The sequence below is a fragment of the Ictalurus furcatus genome, chromosome 6 (assembly GCF_023375685.1).
Source record: "Ictalurus furcatus strain D&B chromosome 6, Billie_1.0, whole genome shotgun sequence".
Lineage (NCBI taxonomy): Eukaryota > Metazoa > Chordata > Actinopteri > Siluriformes > Ictaluridae > Ictalurus > Ictalurus furcatus.
The window spans coordinates 29,647,059-29,667,523 of NC_071260.1; the positions used below are offsets into that span (position 1 = coordinate 29,647,059).

The 20,465-nt window shown below is 40.9% G+C and overlaps 1 protein-coding gene across 1 annotated transcript; it reads left to right on the forward strand.

The window, feature by feature from the left end:
• Nucleotides 1-1,895: 1,895 nt before the first annotated feature.
• Nucleotides 1,896-18,917, forward strand: wars2 (tryptophanyl tRNA synthetase 2, mitochondrial). Its single transcript, XM_053627553.1, has 6 exons — nucleotides 1,896-2,740; nucleotides 13,819-14,076; nucleotides 15,937-16,017; nucleotides 16,939-17,021; nucleotides 17,105-17,223; nucleotides 18,092-18,917. Exons 1-6 carry the CDS (start codon nucleotides 2,636-2,638, stop codon nucleotides 18,538-18,540), a joined length of 1,095 nt encoding a protein of 364 aa, XP_053483528.1. The 5' UTR covers nucleotides 1,896-2,635; the 3' UTR covers nucleotides 18,541-18,917.
• Nucleotides 18,918-20,465: the final 1,548 nt, after the last annotated feature.

Here is a 20,465-nt window from a genome sequence, read left to right on the forward strand (position 1 = left end):
GTAGTGGGACCTTGGTGCCTCACAGGAACTGATGGCTGGTGTAGGTGTGCTCCTTCTAAGAGATTCCTAAAGAGTTTGCAGCTTGTTGGAGCACAGATTTCACACAACATATCCTCCTAGTCTTCTCTCTCTCTCTCTCTCTCTCTCTCTCTCTCTCTCTCTCTCTCTCTCTGTGTGTGTGTTTAAATTGAACAGTGTGTTTGAATTTCTGTAAGCATGGATTGAAATGATCCTAAGTGATAAGTGCTGCACTGCTCCCTTGCTATAGCTGCGACTATCAACTTGAAACCCCTCGATTATGAATATATGATGGAGGGAAAGTGAAGACAGTGGAGGAGAGTGAGAGAACAGATTACTCTCCTCCCTCCTGCACTCATTCCCTCCCGTTCTGTCAGCGCTATAACAGACAAGGAGACAAGGTGCTGAAACATAGCTCTCCTGAGGGACACCCCCCACCCACCATCACCGTACTAACCATACATACACACACACACACACACACACACACACACACACACACACACACACACAAACAGGACTCTCTGCTTCCAATGCTGTTCAAAACATACACATACACAGAAGACAGAAGGATCATGTGCATGAAGGTCTGCTGTCTCTGATTATTTCTGCTGGATGTTATGTGGCATTACAGAACTAAGACAGAGATAACACCATTATAAGCCCACACATAGTCAAATCTTACGTGCTAGTTTGGCTTTCTTGCTCTCGGCTGCAGCCTTGCCAGACATGGCATGGCTATAATAAAACCCAGACTCTCCTCTGAGAAGCAAACATTGCTTTACACAAAATACTTGCCTGTAATGGTTTATTTTCCTTAACAGAGTTTCACACTAAAGCAGGGGAGAAAATGAGTTTACGGGTTGAAGCCGTGGAGATTTCCTTAGGCGCGCCTTACATTTTTTTTTTCAAACACATGGAGCTATCCATCCGTCAAACTAGCTGATCCATCCATCTTCCCATCCATTTATCCATCCATCCACTTGGGTGGCAGCCGCCCTGTGGGCTTGGCGGGCCGCAGTGTCAGAGGGGAAGGCCTGTCTGTCAGTGTCAGGATGGAGAGGCATATCAGGGAGTCGTTGATGCAGGCTGGGGCCCAGTGCTCCCCAGACCCCCTGCCTGCTTCTATTATCACAGGTGGACTGTCGGTCACCACCAAGCAGCCTATCCAATCCTCAGCTCAGGAGGTGCGGTCAATAGGCCCTGATCATAATACACTCCAGTGAGGTATGGGAGAGAGACCTTGCAAGAACTTTTAGAAAAGTTGAAAGGGTGGTCATCCACATAGATCTGTTGGTGAGGAGATGAACAATTAGTGAGCACAGAGAGTGATGAAAGACATGTTCTTGGTAGATAGCCAGTTTTCTGCCTGCACAGGTGCTGAGATATTGTAATGACTCTGAGTAGATGAACATGTAATGAAGGTCATAATAATTAACTTATTATTATAAACCATATTATGGCATAGTCTCCTTATGGGAAGAACCTGGCAAAATCAATCAAATAAACAAGTAAACAAACAAACCACAAATACTACATTTACAGATAAAGACAGGCATTTCTTAATTACTAGCAGAGCATAGTTTGACTATCAAAAAAAGAAGCTTTTTCAGATTATATAAATGTTTTTGTATTTTTGACTATTTTAGTATAATAATGAAGATATTAATATTATGAAATAACACATATGGAATTATGCATCGACAAAGAAAAGTATTAAGCAAATCAAAACTATTTCATATTTTAAAATTCTTAACAGTATTCCTGATGGAATATTAATAATAATAATAATAATAAAACAAAAACAAACAAACAAACAAACAAACAAACAAAAAACAAAGTCTCTTCCAGGAATTAAGGTAGTGGGGAATGTGAGAAGAGGCTGGAATTAAATTAAACCATCTTTCCTGGACAGGAAAAGCAAAGCACAAATGAAGGAAAGAATAATATAATTCACTTTTTTGATAGAAAGAGCTTCATAATGGAGGCGAAAAATATCTACTGGGTGGCCAGGAACCCGAGCCCAGAGGCTATAGGTCTGAATGAGGGTGGGAGGGTATGAGACACTACAACACAGACAGTTCCTCTGCTATATCTACATACAGATATCAGAGTTTCATGAGATAGAATGCTGAATGCCGGAGGAGACGATCCTGAATATGGAATTATACAAATACAACCAGATGTAAAGGTGGGAGAAATTAACAGCAGATGTGACTGAAGGAATAATAAAGGATCTGAACTCAGCAAGATGTAAGATTATCCAGGCTTGTGGATGATCCAGCAGGGTGGAGTGTGTGAACAGTTGAGTGATTGCAAAGCAGCTATACAATGCCAAACTTTCATAGGCAAATGTTGGGCAAATTCATTAGGTATCTGTATAGGGTTGCATTAAAATTATGATTGTAGCTTAATCACTTCATACTTAGACTTTTCCATTTGTTCATGGTTCATTCCAAGTGATTTTTGTACACATATTAGGTCACATATTTGAACATGAAACATGTCAGACCCTGCGTCCCTTGTGGACTGAGTAATATAATGTGTTGGAACGGGTTTGCTTTAGGACCGATGGACCTTATGGGACACCGTACAAGCCGTTCTGTGTGAATTCAAGATGGCGGTCTCCATGAGCAGGAGCATGAAACGCGTTTTAAGTTTCATTCAAAAGAACAATCTTAAAACAAGGTCGTTTTGCACCCAAAAGGCGTCCGAAGTGAAGGTATGAATGAATTTGAACCCAATATGATATGTATCGGTTTTTATTTATCACGTTAAGTAAACTGACATGGTGACTTTTTGCGTGATATAACTCCGAAATCATCAGAAAGCAGACTTTTTCCCACCCAGACTGTGACATGCATGATCTTAAATATGTCTTGTGGTCCTTATCGAGTGTCAAATAGTTAATCAATAGTTAATTAATCAGCTTTTTCAGACAAAAAACGTACCAAGGCTAACGATTTACACTGAAACATTAAGCATGTCTATTTAGTCTGATGTAAACACTGTTTTGATCTTCATAAGAATAAACAAAACAAAACAAAACAATGAATGCGTCTTTGAATGTTCAGAATGTTCCTTGCAGTTGTACAACATGCTGTTTGACTTCTTGCTTATAGATGTGGCTGATATTCAGTGCTTGCTATTATATATTATATTATATTATATTATATTATATTATATTATATTATATTATCTTCTTTGTTCCACTAATGTCTTCAGTAAATTAGCTCAACTATTCAGTCTGCTCATATACAGACTCCTCGTGTGTGGTTATTTCAGATTAATATCATATTAAAGTAAAAATGTAAATTTATATTAAACCCTAATTTAATGTCATGTGGGCTACATAAATGTTTGTGTAATTTCAAGCACAATTCCATCAGCCCTGTCGTTTAGAGCTTTACCAAGTCGATCAATATTACAGTATTTGCACAATATTATGCAGCGGTTATTATTGTAATGAGTTTAAAATTTTTTTATTTTTTTTTTTTTAGCAGAAAAATACTAAATGTGTTTATTTATTTATTTATTTATTTATTTAGTTATTTAGTTATTTATTTACTGAAGCCTTATTTGAGGGCCCCCCCCCCCCTTTTTTTTTTTTTTTTTTTTTTTTAAGGCTAAGCTCTTAGGATAACTAATTACGTGCAATAAAGAATTACACACACATTTTGCCCCAATGAGAAATTCTGTGTCTTTACTATGTTATGGAGTTAGTGGTCACGGAATGGGTTTATTACATACACCTATGATATAGTGGACTTTGTAGGTAGACTGTAGCTCATTTCTTTCTGTGCACAAATTGTCATCCTGTTGGACCACCACTGGACCACCGCTGTCCATCCAGGCATCATTTTATTGTTGGATCTTTCTCAGTACAGCAGTGACAGTGCAATGGTAGCGGCGCCGGTACATATGTATGACATTTTTTTAAATAGTGTGAATTTACACCCAGTTACAAACCATTGCTCGTTTTTTCCATGCACGATGTATGAACGGTCCTTTGGAACCTTTAACAATGTCTTTCCGACCATACGACTGCTGTTGCTGGCGATTTTCCGTATACTAATGTAACTGCACTGCAGTGACAATTACAACGGTTGTTTATGGTGGTCCATTTCCATTTAAGCATCGTTCAATAGAAAAGCTTTTAAATTATGCAGAGAAACATATGGAGAAGGTCTGCCTGCAGATATGTACTCTTTGTCTGTCTGTCTCTGTCTGTCTATACATAAGTTCCTTTGCTTGGAATACTAATTCGAATGATCATTGTCACCAGCAGATGAACTGATTGGATTTTGGAATTGATCAAAACAGGGTCAAGGTCACAACAAGGTCAAATAGCTGAAATAGTTTTTTCCTCAATCGCTTCCTTCCTGTTTGACGTACAGTACTGTACAAATGTCTTAGGCACTCTATTTTTTTGGGTGTTTTTTTTGGCACAAATTTAGTTATAGATGTTTATTTTATGACTTCTCTATTATTGAGTCAGTATAAAAAAAACATTTTATGAAGTCACAATCACTGATGTCAGGGGTGAGGAGGCCTGGGGTGCAGTTCATCCCTAAGGTGTTCAGACGTGTTGAGATCAAGGCTTCCTGCAGGCCACTCGAGTTCTTCAACACCGGCCTTGCCAAACCATGAACCTCACTTTGCGCATTGTCATGCTGGAACATTTTCATTCCCTTCTGTTCCACTGAAGGGAAATTTTAATTCTGCAGCATAAAAACACATCCTATACTATAGTGTGCTTCCAACTTTATGGAAACAGCTTGGGGGGAAAACCACATATGGATGTGATGGTCAGGTGTCTACAAACTTTTGTCCTTATAATGTATAGCAATAATGGGATTAATTAATGCTATGATGATTTAGATAAAAAAAATATATATTTTAAAACTGTAACTGAACAATGAGCCTCTTTTGCTGTTGTGGCAGACGGTTATAATAATTGCATAATTACAGAGTGCACCTGAGAAAGTGACCAGTAAATGTACATGTCGGTATAACATTGGACTACCTAATATAGTGGCCCCTGAGTGTGTATGTTCCAAGTTTGAGGCAGTTTTTAAAAGATATGAATGTTTTTGGAATACCTTTAGGCTCATGTCAATATCTGACATGAAGTCGAGTGTTTGGGGAATTCAGCTCCATGTATCATTTTACTTTTGCGCACTACTTAGTTTTAAACTGAAAGCTGAGTATAGGAGCGTATTGGCCTGAAAATGTGTTATCAGAAGATAAGAAATAAAGAATTTTTTTTTTTTTACTTTTTGGCTTGTTTTGACCTATTAAAAAGCCTCACACATGCATGAACAGAGTACACCTCGGTATTTTAATGCATTGTTAACCCTAGTCACTTGTTTCCGTAACAGCTGAGATTAAGTACAACAATAGCCTAATTACAAAGCCGTAAGTGTGCTCTGGAGTGTTTGAAGTGCACCTTTGCAGCTCAGACCTGTCTCTGTACATGATTGACGAGCTGAGTTACTTGATGGCTGCTGCGCACTCGGTGTGATGGAATGCGTGCTGACCGCCAACCCGTCTGTGTTTTGTTAGGCAGCGTGTCACTAGGGATGCTGGAGAGGTGTGTGCCGTGACGGCAGGGGGTGAACACTACACAGATCTAGTGGCAAGAAATAGTAAGCCCTCAAAAACCATCACATCACCCCTTCATTAACAGCAACAACATCAGAAACGAGGTGTTTTCGTTTGTTTTAATTTTCTCCAAATGTGGCCGACCGAACACAAACGCGGACATTCACAATGCCCCGAGGTGTTACGTGCGTCAAAACACTGAGCGTATTCTTGGCAGGGAAAGTTTATGAAAAGACATTTTAGCCATGGTAGACTAATATTGAGGTGAACTATATGCTCCGTGTTCAGAATGTCTGGAACTGGAAATTTGACCTAATAAAATCTCAGATGGTAAGTAAACGTTTGTGGGGGGAGAAAAGAAAAGAAAAAAAAATACTGACACGGGTTTTGATTTAAGCTTACGTAACCTTAGTGAATGTAAATACAGAGTTTCACAAGGATTTTCTTAACTTTTATTATTTTTGTTTTTAATAACTTGACTTTAAAACCGAAATTGTCATTCTCTCACATCTCACTGCAGTTTAGTTTTAAACATCAAAGCTTTATTTAAAGAACGACCGTGTTGTACATTATTGAGCCGTCTGTAATGGTCTGTAAATGAGAGGCTGAATAATCCATCTACACCGTCTAAAGTGAATATTTGAAATTGTTCAGCTTGGCCTTGTGCATGTTGTATTGCATAGCAGTGGGCCTCTGTGGGCTGAGATCTCTGACTGTGTGATAAAACATAGCGTTCCCTATGCAGCTCTTAATCGCCTGTGGTCTTAATGGCTGATATCAGTCATGTCAGCCTTTGTGCTTTTACACAGAGGAAACAGATCCTAATTCTCCATAAGCTCCAGACGCACTCGCTCTCATGTCAGTTAAAACCATTAACCCGACTCTCAGCAGTAAGTAGGAGAAAGAACAAGAGGAAGAGAACCGTATATCAAGCAGACCCGATTCAATGAGTGATCTCATTTATATAATCATTTGTTTTTACATGTCACTTAAGCACTTTAATTCACTCTGCATTGTTATTATTAGGTTCATCACGTTGAAGAATGAACGCTGCCTTAAAGGCATCCCTAGATTTCGTCGACTTATTAATGACATTTTTTCTTCTCCTTCTTCTCCAGATAATTCAGTCATTGCGTTTGGCTCCGAACTCCACTGGAGTCTCGGTGGTGTCTTGCGTCATCCTACATGTCGACGTGCACTTTCAGGAAATCTGCCGTTTTTAATTAAATTGTACAGGGAGACTATCTGGTATCACACTTTTGGGTTGCACTCAAGTCAACATTCGCTGCTTGTACTGGAGGAAATTAGACAGAGTGAGCAATGGGGAAAGACGGTGAGGGGGAGAATAGGACGTTGGCTACGGCTACACCTGAGTATTACCATAATTACATATTGATTAATTTATGAGGTGTGTGTGTGGGGGGGGGGGTTATTTCTTCTTAGCTGTGAGTTTTATGTGGCTAATGTGTTATTAGTTGGGTAACACTTCAATCAATTGGCATTTTATTCAATGGCAAAAATATTTTACGGCGATTGACAAAACGTGTAGTGTTCGTGTCGGTATATTACTACTGTATGTTTGTATCTTTAATGCCTTTTGCTCAGGGGTGATTACAACACTCATTTTTATTTCTATACACATATTTGTCTTAGTAATAAGCCTTTACAATAATAATAATCTATTTAGTGGCTATTGTAAGATGATCAGCAGCGTGTGGATGGTATAGTAATAAAAGTCAGTGGTGCTAAACGGCTCTGATTCTGCTTTAGGCCTCTGGCCCCATGGGTATGTTGAGCGGCGGCGCGTACTGGTGCAGCTGTCCTGGTCTGGTTATTTTTGGAGAGCGGCGCAGCGCTTTCTCCTGCAAGCGCTGTTTTTGAAGGGACTTCAGCGCCATTAATCAGGTTGGGGACCCCACGGTGCGAGAGGGCCCCTGGCCCTGGCTCTCCACACTGCACGTTTCTGTTCTTCTCCCTGCACTCTCTGCACAGTGTGACGTGCAGAGGAACCTCATCAATCTCACCTGTCCGAAATGTCGACCGCAGATTTAATCAAACGTTTCGTCTAACACGTACCCCACCCCCTCCTCCTCCTCCTCCTCCTCCCACCCGCTACCTCGTGAAGACTACCCTCCTTCCCCTAACATACCTCTTCTCTCTCTCTCTCTCTCTCTCTCGTCCCTCTCTCGTCCCTTCTTCCCCCTCAAGATCCCTTTCATTCTGTTCGCACTGTTTTTATTTTAGGTCATTCGCACTTTGCTTCAAGCTGAGTGTGTTTCAATGCAGAGAAAACACACGGTGCCCCACTGCATCACACTTTTAAAAGCAGCAGTAGGACCGCTAAAGTTTCTCTCATGCTCGGGATTTCACTACAGCAGGGATCTGAGAGTAGGCCGGTCCAGCAGGGTCGGGTGAGAGGGTGTGGGAGTGAGGCTGCAGGAGTGGCCGTGTTTTTCAGCGTGATGCCTGTTTTAACAGGGTGCGTAGGACTACACTGACACACGCTAACACCGAGTTCTGTGTGTTTTTTGGCTTGCTAGGGGGCAGATGAACTGTAGAAGCAGTGTGAGTAGTGCCTTTCTTCCCAGTCTTTCTCAGCGCTAAATGGACCGCCTGCTCTTTTACAAAAAGTCTCCATACATAGGGGAAATTAACACTTTAAAAAAAAAAAAAAAAAAATCTTCCAAACTTTTTCATACGTATATAGTTTATATTATAGATTTTTTCAGATCACCTTTGACAAAAGAAGACCTATCACATGCATTATAGCAGCATAAACAGTTATTCTTTCTTTTTTCTTTTTTTCTTTCTTTCTTTCTTCCCTTCCTTGCTTCCTTCTTTCTTTCTCTTTCCTTCTTTCTTTCTCTTTCCTTCCTTGCTTCCTTCTTTCTTTCTTTCTTTTTCTTTCTCTTTCCTTCCTTGCTTCGTTCTTTCTTTCTTTCTTTCCTTCCTTCTTTCTTTCTTTCCTTCCTTGCTTCCTTCTTTCTTTCTTTCTTTCTCTGTCCTTCTTTCTTTCTCTTCTTCCTTGCTTCCTTCTTCTTTCTTTCTCTTTCCTTCCTTCTTTCTCTTTCCTTCCTTCTTTCTCTTTCCTTCCTTGCTTTCTTTCTTTCTTTCTTTCTTCCTTTCTTTTTCTTTTGTTCTCTTTCCTTCTTTCTTTCGCTTTCCTTCCTTGCTTCGTTCTTTCTTTCTTTCTTTCTTTCTTTCTATTTCCTTCCTTGCTTTGTTCTTTCTTTCTTTCTTCCTTTCTTTCTTTCGTTCTTTTTCCTTCCTTGCTTCGTTCTTTCTTTCTTTCTCTTTCCTTCGTTGCTTCCTGCTTTCTTTCTTTCTCTTTCCTTCCTTGCTTCTTTCTTTCTTTCTTTCTCTTTCCTTCTTTCTTTCTCTTTCCTTCCTTGCTTCCTTCTTTCTTTCCTTCCTTCCTTCCTTCCTTCCTTCTTTCTTTCGCTTTCTTTCCTTCTTTCTTTCTTTCCTTCTTTCCCTATTCTTCTCTTTCCTTCCTTCCTTCTTTCTTTATTTTTCCTTCCTTGCTTCCTTCGTTCTTTCTTTCCCTTTCCTTCCTTCTTTCTTTCTCTTTCCTTCATTCTTTCTTTCTTTCTCTTTTTCTTTAGTTTAGTTTAGTTTCGTTAGTTAATAAGACAAAAAAAAAAAAAACCCAAACCCTGAGCCTCTCTCCATCTTGAAAACGTTCTCGTCTCTGAAAACGTACGGGAAGTCGTTCAGCTCTGACCGTTACTCAGCTGTGACAGTGAAAATGTTAAATAAATGTCTCCTCACCGAAAACTTCGCCGTATCGACAATTACAAAGGTTTTTATTTATTTATTTATTTATTTATATTTTAAATCCACTTACATAGAGCACCCACCAGAACGGCTGTCAGCTGCTGCTGTTGTAGAAAACTAATCAACCTTCTGACCAATCAGAACTGGGAAGTCAGTTGTCCCATGGTATAACTCTTAATATCCTTTTCTCAAAAGCATTTCAATTTCTCTTGCACTTAACACACATTTAATATACAGATATTTACACACATACCCCAAACCTGTTGTATTATTGAGGACCTATGCTTAATCTATGTTCTAATATATAAACTTTAAAACGGTTTCAGTCTGTCAGTGAACCAACACAAGCGCAAAGGAAACAGAATCATGTTTTGCCTTCGAAAGTACAATAAATTGTAGCATCCAGTCATTTTTTCCTAACTAGCAATTCCAGCCTGTAGCATTCTGAAGAGCTGTTTTTGGAGCTAACGCTGTTTGCATAGTGGTGTATCTGACGCTGGTTTTCCGTCCCTGTTGCTAATGTTTCCAGCGTCTTCACTGTATGGAAATGAGCCATGCATTACGGATGAAACTGAAACACTACAGTGTCCTCTGGACTTCTCTTCTATTGGCAATGCAGGATGGAAGAGTGATTGTTCTGACCTCTGTGAAATCTCTCTGCAATAGGCAAGTGTACATACAGTCGTATTGTACAGTGTATGTTCATATACACATTCTCTCATGCACAGATGAAATATTTATTTCAATAAACGGTGCAAGTTTAAAAACCTGTATATTTCGAGCTTTCCGATCTGTTGGTGTCACACACCTACACACAGTACTAAGGGCTAATACGTACGCCATATGCTAGGACAAACTTTTCATCGCCTGCTCCGGTATAGCAGCATCGTGCCTGTCTGTGTAAAATACGAGGAGAGAACACACAAAGTTACGACTGTAAACCTGCCATGTATCATCAGGAACAAACCGAGGGAAAGGAAGTGACTCGTTCGGTCAGAGCTAGCAGAAAGATACGGAGGCAATGGAAAGTGGACGGCTGTAGAGTTAATGGCTATCTCGATACGTGGAGGCCGAGAAGGAATAATTGAGCCAGTCGTCGTGCTCTTCCATGCAGGTGGGATGACAAAAAACATTGAGATGGTGGTCCGTATTTGGTTTTCCGTTTGTCTTGTGTTTTTGAGCAGTACTTTTATAAGCCGTTAGTTGGCTAGATGCCGAAAATCCGCTGAAGACACGTGGGAGGGAATCGACTTAATGAGCTATGACACTCTGAGGTGAACGCACAGGAACAGCGTGTACCTCACCTGTCTGATGAAGCCTAAGGACTCAAAGAGTACCATTAATGTTAATGAGCTTATAAAAGGAAAAAAAAAAGTGTGAAAAAAAGGAAAGAGCATGTTTCAGGAGAATGCGAGTTTCCATCTGCATCTGGTCCACTCTCAGTGTGAACACCTCTGAACGTTTCCCAATCGGAGGAATAGCACCTGGCAAATTCTTCCAAGTTCTTAGACGGGTCAGTGATATAAATAATGAGAGACACAGGCTTGTTAGGAACACGTTTTAACCCCCTGCAGATTTGGCATTCCGCATTGCGGAGGCTCTGCTGTTGAGGCTTGTGAAGCTTTAACCCGATCGTTACGAATTTTTCATATAGCAATGCTAAGATTTTAGTAAAGGAATCCGACTTTTTCCCTCTTCGTAAAGTTCAGACACGTCTAGGTGTTGGTAGATTTGAGGTCTGATAGTATGATTATTCCTTCGGTAGTTTCGGTTAGCCGTGTTTCAGCTTATGCGTGATTGTCTCAAATGACACATTACCATGTCTGAGAGGGTAATGGCTGCCTGAAGGTGAAAGGGAAACATGTGTTTGGTTTGTCAGAGCGAGGTGAGAACACACATTAACCAGACTCAGACTGTATACCCTAAAATCACTCCTGACACCTCTGAGAGGCCCTCTGCATCCAGACCACTGCGCAATCACTGCTCACTTAGCTACAGCATTAATAAACTGTTCCTTTCTCTAGGCCGGCTGCTTGATAACTCTGCATTAGTTGTCATATGCTGGGAGATGGAGTCTAGCCTTGAGCCAAAATAACGTCGGATCAGGCGGTAATATCAGACTTTGAACAGGAAATAACATGTCATTTAATGCAAAGTCTTGAAGCTTTGCTCGTATGATTATATACGGCCTCATACTCTCAGAAATATAATATGAAAGGGGGAACTATATATATATATTTGTATAGAGTTCATGTTATCGTGAAAAGAATGGAGTTTAAGTTTGATGGTCTTACACATTGTTGACTTTAACATATTCCAATGGATTCATAATTGGGTACAGTAGTTTGATTAGGCATTGGGGTAAGCAATATGGCAAAGTGTCAATGCTGGAAGGAATGTCATGACATCACAACACACCATACATTACAATTAGAGATGCACCGATGTATCAGCTGATAATCGGTGCCAGGCGATAGTTTAAAACCTCTTCTCTGTAATCTCTGCACGGTCAAAAATTTGACACCGGAAGTGAGCTGCAGTGAAGCGGGAGTTTCGGCATCGAGTCTAATTCTTATTTAATTTTTTTTTTTGCCGTGCTGAATTAAAGGGCCGGTACACTGTTGAAAGATTTAAATGAAGATGAGTTGACGAAAAAGTATATATTGCACAGAAAAATATATTTCTAGAGTAGTATATTTCATATCCAGTTAATGTTAATATATAAAAAAAGTTGATATTCTATATAACCAGTTTGATGTCAGTGATGAAGTAGAAATGCTTTTGTTTGCGATGAGTGAATGTGAGACTAACAGGAGGTTTTTAGTATTCAGTCAATGTTAATATGCATTAATAACATTCAGTAAGTTATGAAATCTTACTTTAATCTTCAGAATTGAGTTCATGTGTTAATGTTAATGTGAGTAATGTGTTTTCTGTGTATGAGACCAGTTACTGTGAAACAACGTGTTGAAATGGAGAGAATAAAGTTTTTACTTGCATTTCGTTCAGAATTGTGGAATTAATTATTATTTAATTTAAAAGAAGATATAAAAGGCAGGACGATCGGTATCGGGTATCGGTATCGGCCGATATCACTCTGAATATTCGGTTATGGGTATCTGCTGAGAAATTTAGTATCGGTGCATCTCTAGTTACAATGCATATTTTATTCAGCATTTAGCAAATATATGGGCACCATGCTGGTGAGACTTGCCACCTCACAGCTTCTGGGTCACTGATTCAATCCTGAGCTAGGGTTACTGTCTGTGCAGCATCTTCCAAGCTGTCTGTGTGGGTTTCCTCTAGGTTCTTCAGTTTCTTAATATTGTCCAAAAATTGGCTTGTAGGTGGACTGGCTATGATAAAATGCCCTGTGTGTGTATGGTGGCATGCGATGAATTGGTGTCCCATCCAGGGTGAATAATCCCACCTTATGTCCAATGTTCTCAAGATAGGCTAAGGATCCACTATGACCCTGATCAGGATAAAGTGGTTAGTGAAGATGAATGAATTAAAAAAAAAAAAAAATCATTAGTTAATGCAAGAAAATAAATTGGATTTTAGCACCCAATCGGTCGCTGGTTATATTGAACAACAATTGATTTATAAATGACACTTAAATGATACTCTATATCATGGTCCATGTCCTTACCGGTATTTCGCCCAGCACTACTAGGTACCCATCATGACTTAATGTCGTTCTCATTCTTTCTTCGGCTGGTAAGTCTACAATTGCCCTCTACTTTTCCCTGTGCCCTCTTCACCTCTGCTTACTGTGCTGAGGGATGGGCAAAGTGCCACGACTACATGGGATCAAGCTGCTTAGCCTGGCACTCTCTCAGTAAGCCGTGCCAGACCTGACGGCAGCCTGGCTCACTCGGAACAATATTTACCGAACGATCCATTCGTTACGAAGCTGCCTCTCTCTTCCTTTGAAAAAGGAGAAATAGTAGGGACCCCATTCCCAGTCTTCCCAGGATTTTGAAATCCGTTTCAAAAAATTCCTAATTAGCTGTACAATGTGTAAAGTCCAGTCCTTTTTTTTTCCTTTTTGTAGAGAGTGAAAAACACTCTCATTGGATGGAGACGGAGTGTTTTCATTGGACGGGGTCTGCTTTAGATTGATCATTTGGATAACAGGCCCTAAACTGTTGTGCAGAATTCCCTGTATTTCCCGTGCTAACTTTCCAGGGTCAGTGCAGGAGCCGACTCATTCACCTCTCGATGTTTTCTTATATCCTTTATCCAGCTTTTGTCAGTTCTCCCACTGTATATTTTTCTAATGCATCTTTTGTCGTTTTCATTTCTGTATCCGTATGTGTATGTCTCTTGTACCTGCTATTGATATCTCTTAACCACAGAGTTGTTTGATTGGCTTATATCTACCATTACACCATCCCTCTCTCTTTCTTTCTCTAGGGCATCCATGAAGGGCGTGTGTTCTCAGGAATCCAGCCCACTGGGATTCCTCACTTGGGAAACTACCTTGGTGCTCTGGAGAGCTGGGTGTCCATGCAGAACGACTACAGCTCCGTGTTGTACAGCATCGTTGATCTGCACTCCATCACCCAGCCTCAGAACCCAGAGTTACTACAGAACAACATCCTGGACATGGCAGCCAGCCTGCTGGCCTGTGGCATTGACCCCACACGCTCTATCCTTTTCCAACAGTCTGTGGTCAGTAACACACAGCTCTCTTTGACACGTATTTATTTTTTTTGGTGGTGTTGTTGTTCTTAAAGAAAATCAACAACACCGATGTCAGAACATGCGGAATAAACCATCTTCACTCCGCATCTCGCGTCTCTTGTTTGTTTTTATGGCTTATTTATATTTAACTCGACAAGGAAGATGATAAATGGCTTGTTGTCATCCAAGGAATGGCCTGAGATTCATTTATCATTCTCACCAATCAAGAGTCAGCGAGAATCCTTGCCATCGGTAAATGTTTATTTAATCGCGGTTTGTTTCCCTGCTTATTTGACTAAACCGATGCCTATCTTAACTGTGGGCTTAACAAATTCTCTAGTCAGTGCAACTGTTCAAAACCATTTCCATCATTTACTTCAAAGAAAGCCACATGAAGTAAGGAGAGACGATAATAATAGACTTGCAGTATGCAGCAACTCAGCAGCTTATATTTAAAAAAAAAAAAAAAAAAACCTTCTACAAGGATGAGCTTAGGCAGGTCTTGCTTTTAGATACCGGACACGTGTGTGTGTCTGCTTATTAGACCTGGTAGAAGTTGAGAGACACTGTGAGTGGATGAGTAGGGTTGTGTTCTGTCTGCATGGAGTTCTTATGCATGCACGCAGACATGCGCGCACACACACACACACACACACACTCTCCCACACTTCTGTTTTTGTTCCAGTTTAACTTCATGCCACATATCTTGGCAGGGCTAAAGACCTCCCATTGTACACACTAGCACAGGACTGTTCCACATGTAAAAATAAAAGTGCTGTCCAAAGAAAACACTTGACTTCATTGAAAAAATGGTGACAATCTGAAATCGGTCGGATCTAAAGTGTGTGTGTGTGTGTGTGTGTGTGTGTGTGTGTGTGTGTGTGTGTGTACACCCCTTTTTACGGGAATAATAGCCACACACCAGAGAGTGAGATTTATGTGAATATTTCTGTCAGATTGGAATGACAGAACCGGGCCCATAAATCCAAGTGTATATAAAATGCAACCTCTCATCTCAGTGTTGATCTGGGTGAAGAATAATCAATATTTATGTTTTGCACTCTGGAGCCTCTCCTAACTCTTTCTTTACCCTGTTCTGTAACGCTGTTGCAGAGTTCTGGGTTCTATACCGACAGCAACCGTTTTACTCTCTGCTGTTTTGTATCTGTAAATGGAATCGTTTCATGTTCGTCCGTCATTCCCCTCTCACACCTTCTCACATATATTAGCTTGGCTCAAACAAACGCACCAGGACGTGGTGTAAAATTGCTCCTAATGTTCATTCCTGCCACGGTTTACATCAGGGTCTTTTTAGAATCCTTTTGTAATCGAGGGAGATGGCGGCCACGTCGCCAGCACCCATAAACTTTAACTCTCTGAAGCAGAAGAGTTTAGTGCCTCTTTTCTTCCTCTCGCAACTGGAGATTTTAGCAGGATGTACACTGCCAAGATCCCTGCATGAGAGAACTCTCACATGGTTTTAGCATGAGGGAAAGAGCTCTTTTAAGTGTCTGTGCTCTTTAAGCCTCAGAGGATGGGCCGATTTAATGGCATTAGTGTTATTAGGCCAGATGAGGATGAGAGAGGCTCCTTACTGGGGACCTGTTGGGAGGTTTGCTGCATCTGTGTGTGTGTGTGTGTGTGTGTGTGTGTGTGTGTGCGCGCGCGTTTGTCTGTGTGTCGAAGGACTGCTGTTCTCCTTACAGTCATACAGAGGGGTTAATCCCAAGATTTATGTGAATATACGCAGGAAGCTTTGATGAAAGCATTATGGACGTAAAAGCCTATTGGTTGTTTTGTGTGGTGGGCTTGTGTGAGATTTAAAGAAATACATTCTGTCCTGTGCAGGTTTCGGAGCATGCTGAGCTCTCCTGGATCCTGGGCTGCCTGACCAGCATGCCTCGTCTGCGCCACCTACCTCAGTGGAAGGTAATGACTGTACATGCTCAGCAAAGGATTATTTCTACTTAAAATACTTATTTACGTTTCTGTAGTCAGTCACAGCATGAAAGGTTAGATGAGGATCAGGTTTAGTGCCAGGTCTGATGTCTGGGTTTTTCCTCTGTGTTCTCATAAGAGTCTGCTTTAACGTGTTACTGCACCTGGCAGGGATGGAGAGGCATCTGACTTTCCCGAAGCACGGCACAGTTTGAGAGTGCGCGTGTGTGTGGGTGTGTGTGGGTGTGTGTATATATGTGTATATGTGTGTGTGTATATATATATATATATATATATATATATATATATATATATATATATATATATATATATATATATATATGTATATGTGTGTATATATATATATGTGTATATATATATATATATATGTATGTATGTGTGTGTGTGTGTATATGTATGTGTGTGTATATGTATGTGTGTGTATGTGGGATGGGTGTGTGTGTGTGTGTGTGTAGGAATGCTCAGGCAGCAGCCTCTCATCACTGCAGGGAAAAGGCCTTGCTGTTTACTCAACAGTTGAGTGCATGTTAAACGTGCCGGAAAACGGCCTTTGAATGCAGACTGCATGTGTTAACGTGTGAAAGAGACGGAGATTGTTGTACAGATGAACAAACAGACAGTTTCTACCAGGAGGTTCAATGTGTTGTGGTTGCCTTTCCATTTTATTCATCTGTCTATTTTTATCCACATGGAATACTATCACTGTCTCTCTCTCTCTCTCTCTCTCTCTCTCTCTCTCTCTAACGTTTTGTCATTTCATTTCTGTATGTGCATGTCAGGTATATCCTCTTGTACCTGCATCTGATATCTCTTAACCACAGTGTTGTTTGATGTTCTTATATCTACCATTATACACCTCTCTCTCTGTCTCTCTCTCTCTCTCTTGCTTAGATGAAAAGTAAGCAAAAAGGTGAAGGAAGTGTTGGTCTGTATACCTACCCAGTGTTGCAGGCTGCAGACATATTACTCTACAAGTAAGACCTGTTGTATTTGCTGCACACTGTGTATATAGCTCTGGTGATTGATTAAGATCTTGACTATTAATGTTTACGTGCAGATCCACATATGTACCGGTAGGGGAGGATCAGATCCAACATTTAGAATTAGCCCAGGACCTAGCCCGGATCTTCAACAACAGTTATGGACAGCTTTTTCCTGAGCCTCGTGCGCTACTTAGTAAGTGATTCATTTTTTTTCCCCCCCAGTAAAAATTCTTTACTTTATCCTTATGAACCTGCTATTCCCCTTTACAAGGTCAGAACTATGGTCTGAAATGTACTTCAAATCAGAAGACGTTGAAGAGTATGCACTCGCTGACTCCATGAACATATGCAATCAGCACTAATAAAATGCGTGCTTAGTGTTTCTCTCAGTGACTTGAGCAGTGTGTGTTGCATCTGTGTATGCACACGCACGCACGCATGCACAGTCAATCAGCCGTACACGGGGAAACGTATCCTTTTACTTGCTCGGTCAGATGGCTACGTTAAAATAGCAGCAGGACGAGCTCTTCTTGGAGCCCCTTTTATGCTCTCCAATTATCTGTATCATAAGAACACAATATGAAACCAATCATGCACGCCATGGCATTTTGATTAAAGGACTTTCTCCTTCCTCTTCTTTCAGCATAACGGAGGGATAATAGATTGCCGATTTCTGCACCTAATTTTGATTGGGTAATGATGGGAACTTGGTCTGGAACACTGCTCTTCTTTTTGTTTATTTATTACTTAATATAAAAGATCTCTGGTTTCATTTTGTGTCCTAAGCTGGACCTATATGTCTTTGCCAGTACCAAAGCGTAGAACCTCTAGACATGCTATTTATTACACACTATATCTAAGTATCAGCAATCACGATTCATCTGTGTCATGGCACCACTAGGGTGAGGAAGAGTCTAATACAAAACAATTGTTTCATCCCGAAGACCGTTTTTATTTCAAAACGAACCTTCCCTGTTTAATATCGAGTTTGAATGCAATGTTGTGTATTCAGCGCTACGTTTTAGCGTTGATTTGATCTTTGATGTCTCTTTCCCTGCCAGGTTCTTCCCGGAAGGTGAAATCTTTACGAGATCCCTCCTCTAAGATGTCTAAGTCGGATCCACAGAAGTTAGCCACCATATTCCTTACCGACAACCCTGACGACATAGTATTTAAAATCCGCCGAGCTGTGACCGATTTCACATCCGAGGTCACCTTTGACCCCGTGGGCCGGCCAGGTGTAGCCAATCTGGTGTCTATCCACGCTGCCGTCTCGGGCCAGACTGTTGAGGACGTGGTCAGGTTAGCCGAAGGGCTGGACACTGGCAAGTACAAAACTGTGGTCGCAGAAGCTGTGGTGCAGAGACTAGAGCCCATAAGGCAGGAGATCCAGAGACTGAAGGCTGACAGGAGCCACCTGGAGAGCGTGTTAGTCGAGGGAGCGGAGAAAGCCCGCAGTCTGGCTGCCCCAGTGATGCAGGAGGTCAGGAAGCGGGTGGGCTTCTCCTAATCATCAGATGACGCAGTCTGTCACAGGTGGATGTATAGTACAGTGTGAATGAGAGTTTATAGATGATAAATCGCTATAATGTTGTCACTTGTATACGTTGCAATTTTATGTTTGTATTTATTTCAGTCCATGCTCCTCTTCTGTGTACGTGTTTTCATCGATACGATAATAGCTCTCCACACAGGAACATCGCAATGTCCCCTTAAGTCCATATTTAGAAGGACATCTGTTTAAGAACAGGTGACATTGAACGCTTTCCACAGACTGGTAGAATGACACGGCCTCAACCGTGATAAGGATGATCGTCTCATCCTTTCTGCTTCATTGAAACATCTTCAGAATTTGTTTTCATCTCCACACTAGAATAAATCACTGTAAAGCTGGACACCGGGTTGTCATTTTTTCCCCGTATAGATATGTACACTTACTCGGTCTTTGAAGAGGCTTCAAACTTGCGAAGCCAAAATAGAAGCTATATCAGCTTGTGGCAGATGCTTCAAGATATTTATTCCGTACGCATTAAAAGAGTCTTTAAATATCAGCCCCATATTCTAATTGTGGGAAGAAAAAAAAAAAACTATTTTATATCGGGAAATGTTTAACAAAAAAAACCGCTTTTAATTCCAAGTGCCTGTAACTCTCAGTAGCAGGTGATCTGCCTAACGTTTCTGTTTTAACAGTAGATTGTAGACCGTAGATCAGGAATATCACCTGTATTTCCTGTCCGTTCCTGTAAATCAGGAATAACACCCTCATCATGTGGTTCATTTTCCCTCTTGTGGTGAGAGAAGCCACATGAAGTTTGCATCTTAAATCAGCACTGTGCAGGAAGCACGTGAGAGCAGCCTACATTTCAAAGACCTTTAAGTAAATGTTATTCTTACGTGCGTCATATATTCTCCCTAATATCTTAAAAATGCTCAATGAAACAGCAGCCATAAATAAAAGTGTGCGTTTCGGCGCAGTGGTGCAGGTGTGGTGCGGAAACCTTACTTGGCGATTAATTACCCTCTGCTCTGCTCCAATGTCCACTGTAGTGAATCAAATAGGGTTTTCAGGCTCGGAGCAGACTGCTGTTCACCACCACATCCTTTTATTGCAGTCTACGATACTTGCAGGTAATGAAAGGCTTTACAGAAATGTCCTGCTGTCGCTGAAAATAGCGCGTCTCACTTAAAAAGGATCCGACTATAGCCTAGCCATGCAATAAAACGCACCCATTTAATATGCTTTAAGGTTAGGAAGTCAATCTACTTTTTATTTTATTTTATTTTTTTTTAGATATATTACACGTGTTACAACGCCAGCAAGAGCATATCGTGTTGTTTCTGGAGACGTCCAGAATGTTCCAGTGTTCAGGTCTGATTCAGTCATGGTGTGCGCATTTGTCGCACCTTTTGCTGGTTTATTACGTGATAATATTTGTGCGCCTGTTTGACTGTTCCCTATGAGGTCGTGGATTCAATTCGAGTTTGCTTTAACTGCGTGTTAACCCTTCGCTTTAGTCGGTATTTATCGGAATCTCTGTGAGATTTGTGAAGGTAAGGAAGTGGCGAGCGCTGTTTAAAAATGAATCCGTAAGTACTGTGCTGTAGCTGTGTGTTTCTGCAGGGCGAGCCGAGTCTCCTCTGTAAAACACTAACACACACACACACACACACTCGCATATGCACGGAGCATTGGGTTCTCTAACTGGCTGGCACGACAGGGGGCAGTGTAAAAGCTGCACTCAGCATTGCAACACACAAAAACATCTCACTTTCAGGAGACTGCATGGGTACTTAACATTTCTAATAGTTAGGTTTTTTCCTCGATATTGTTTTGGGGAGGTGGGTTGTGGCTGTCTTTCTGATGCTGCCCGTTTTGCACTGTACAGCCTCAGTGTTGGTTGGTAAATACCAAGAATTAATTTTGGACAAACGAAC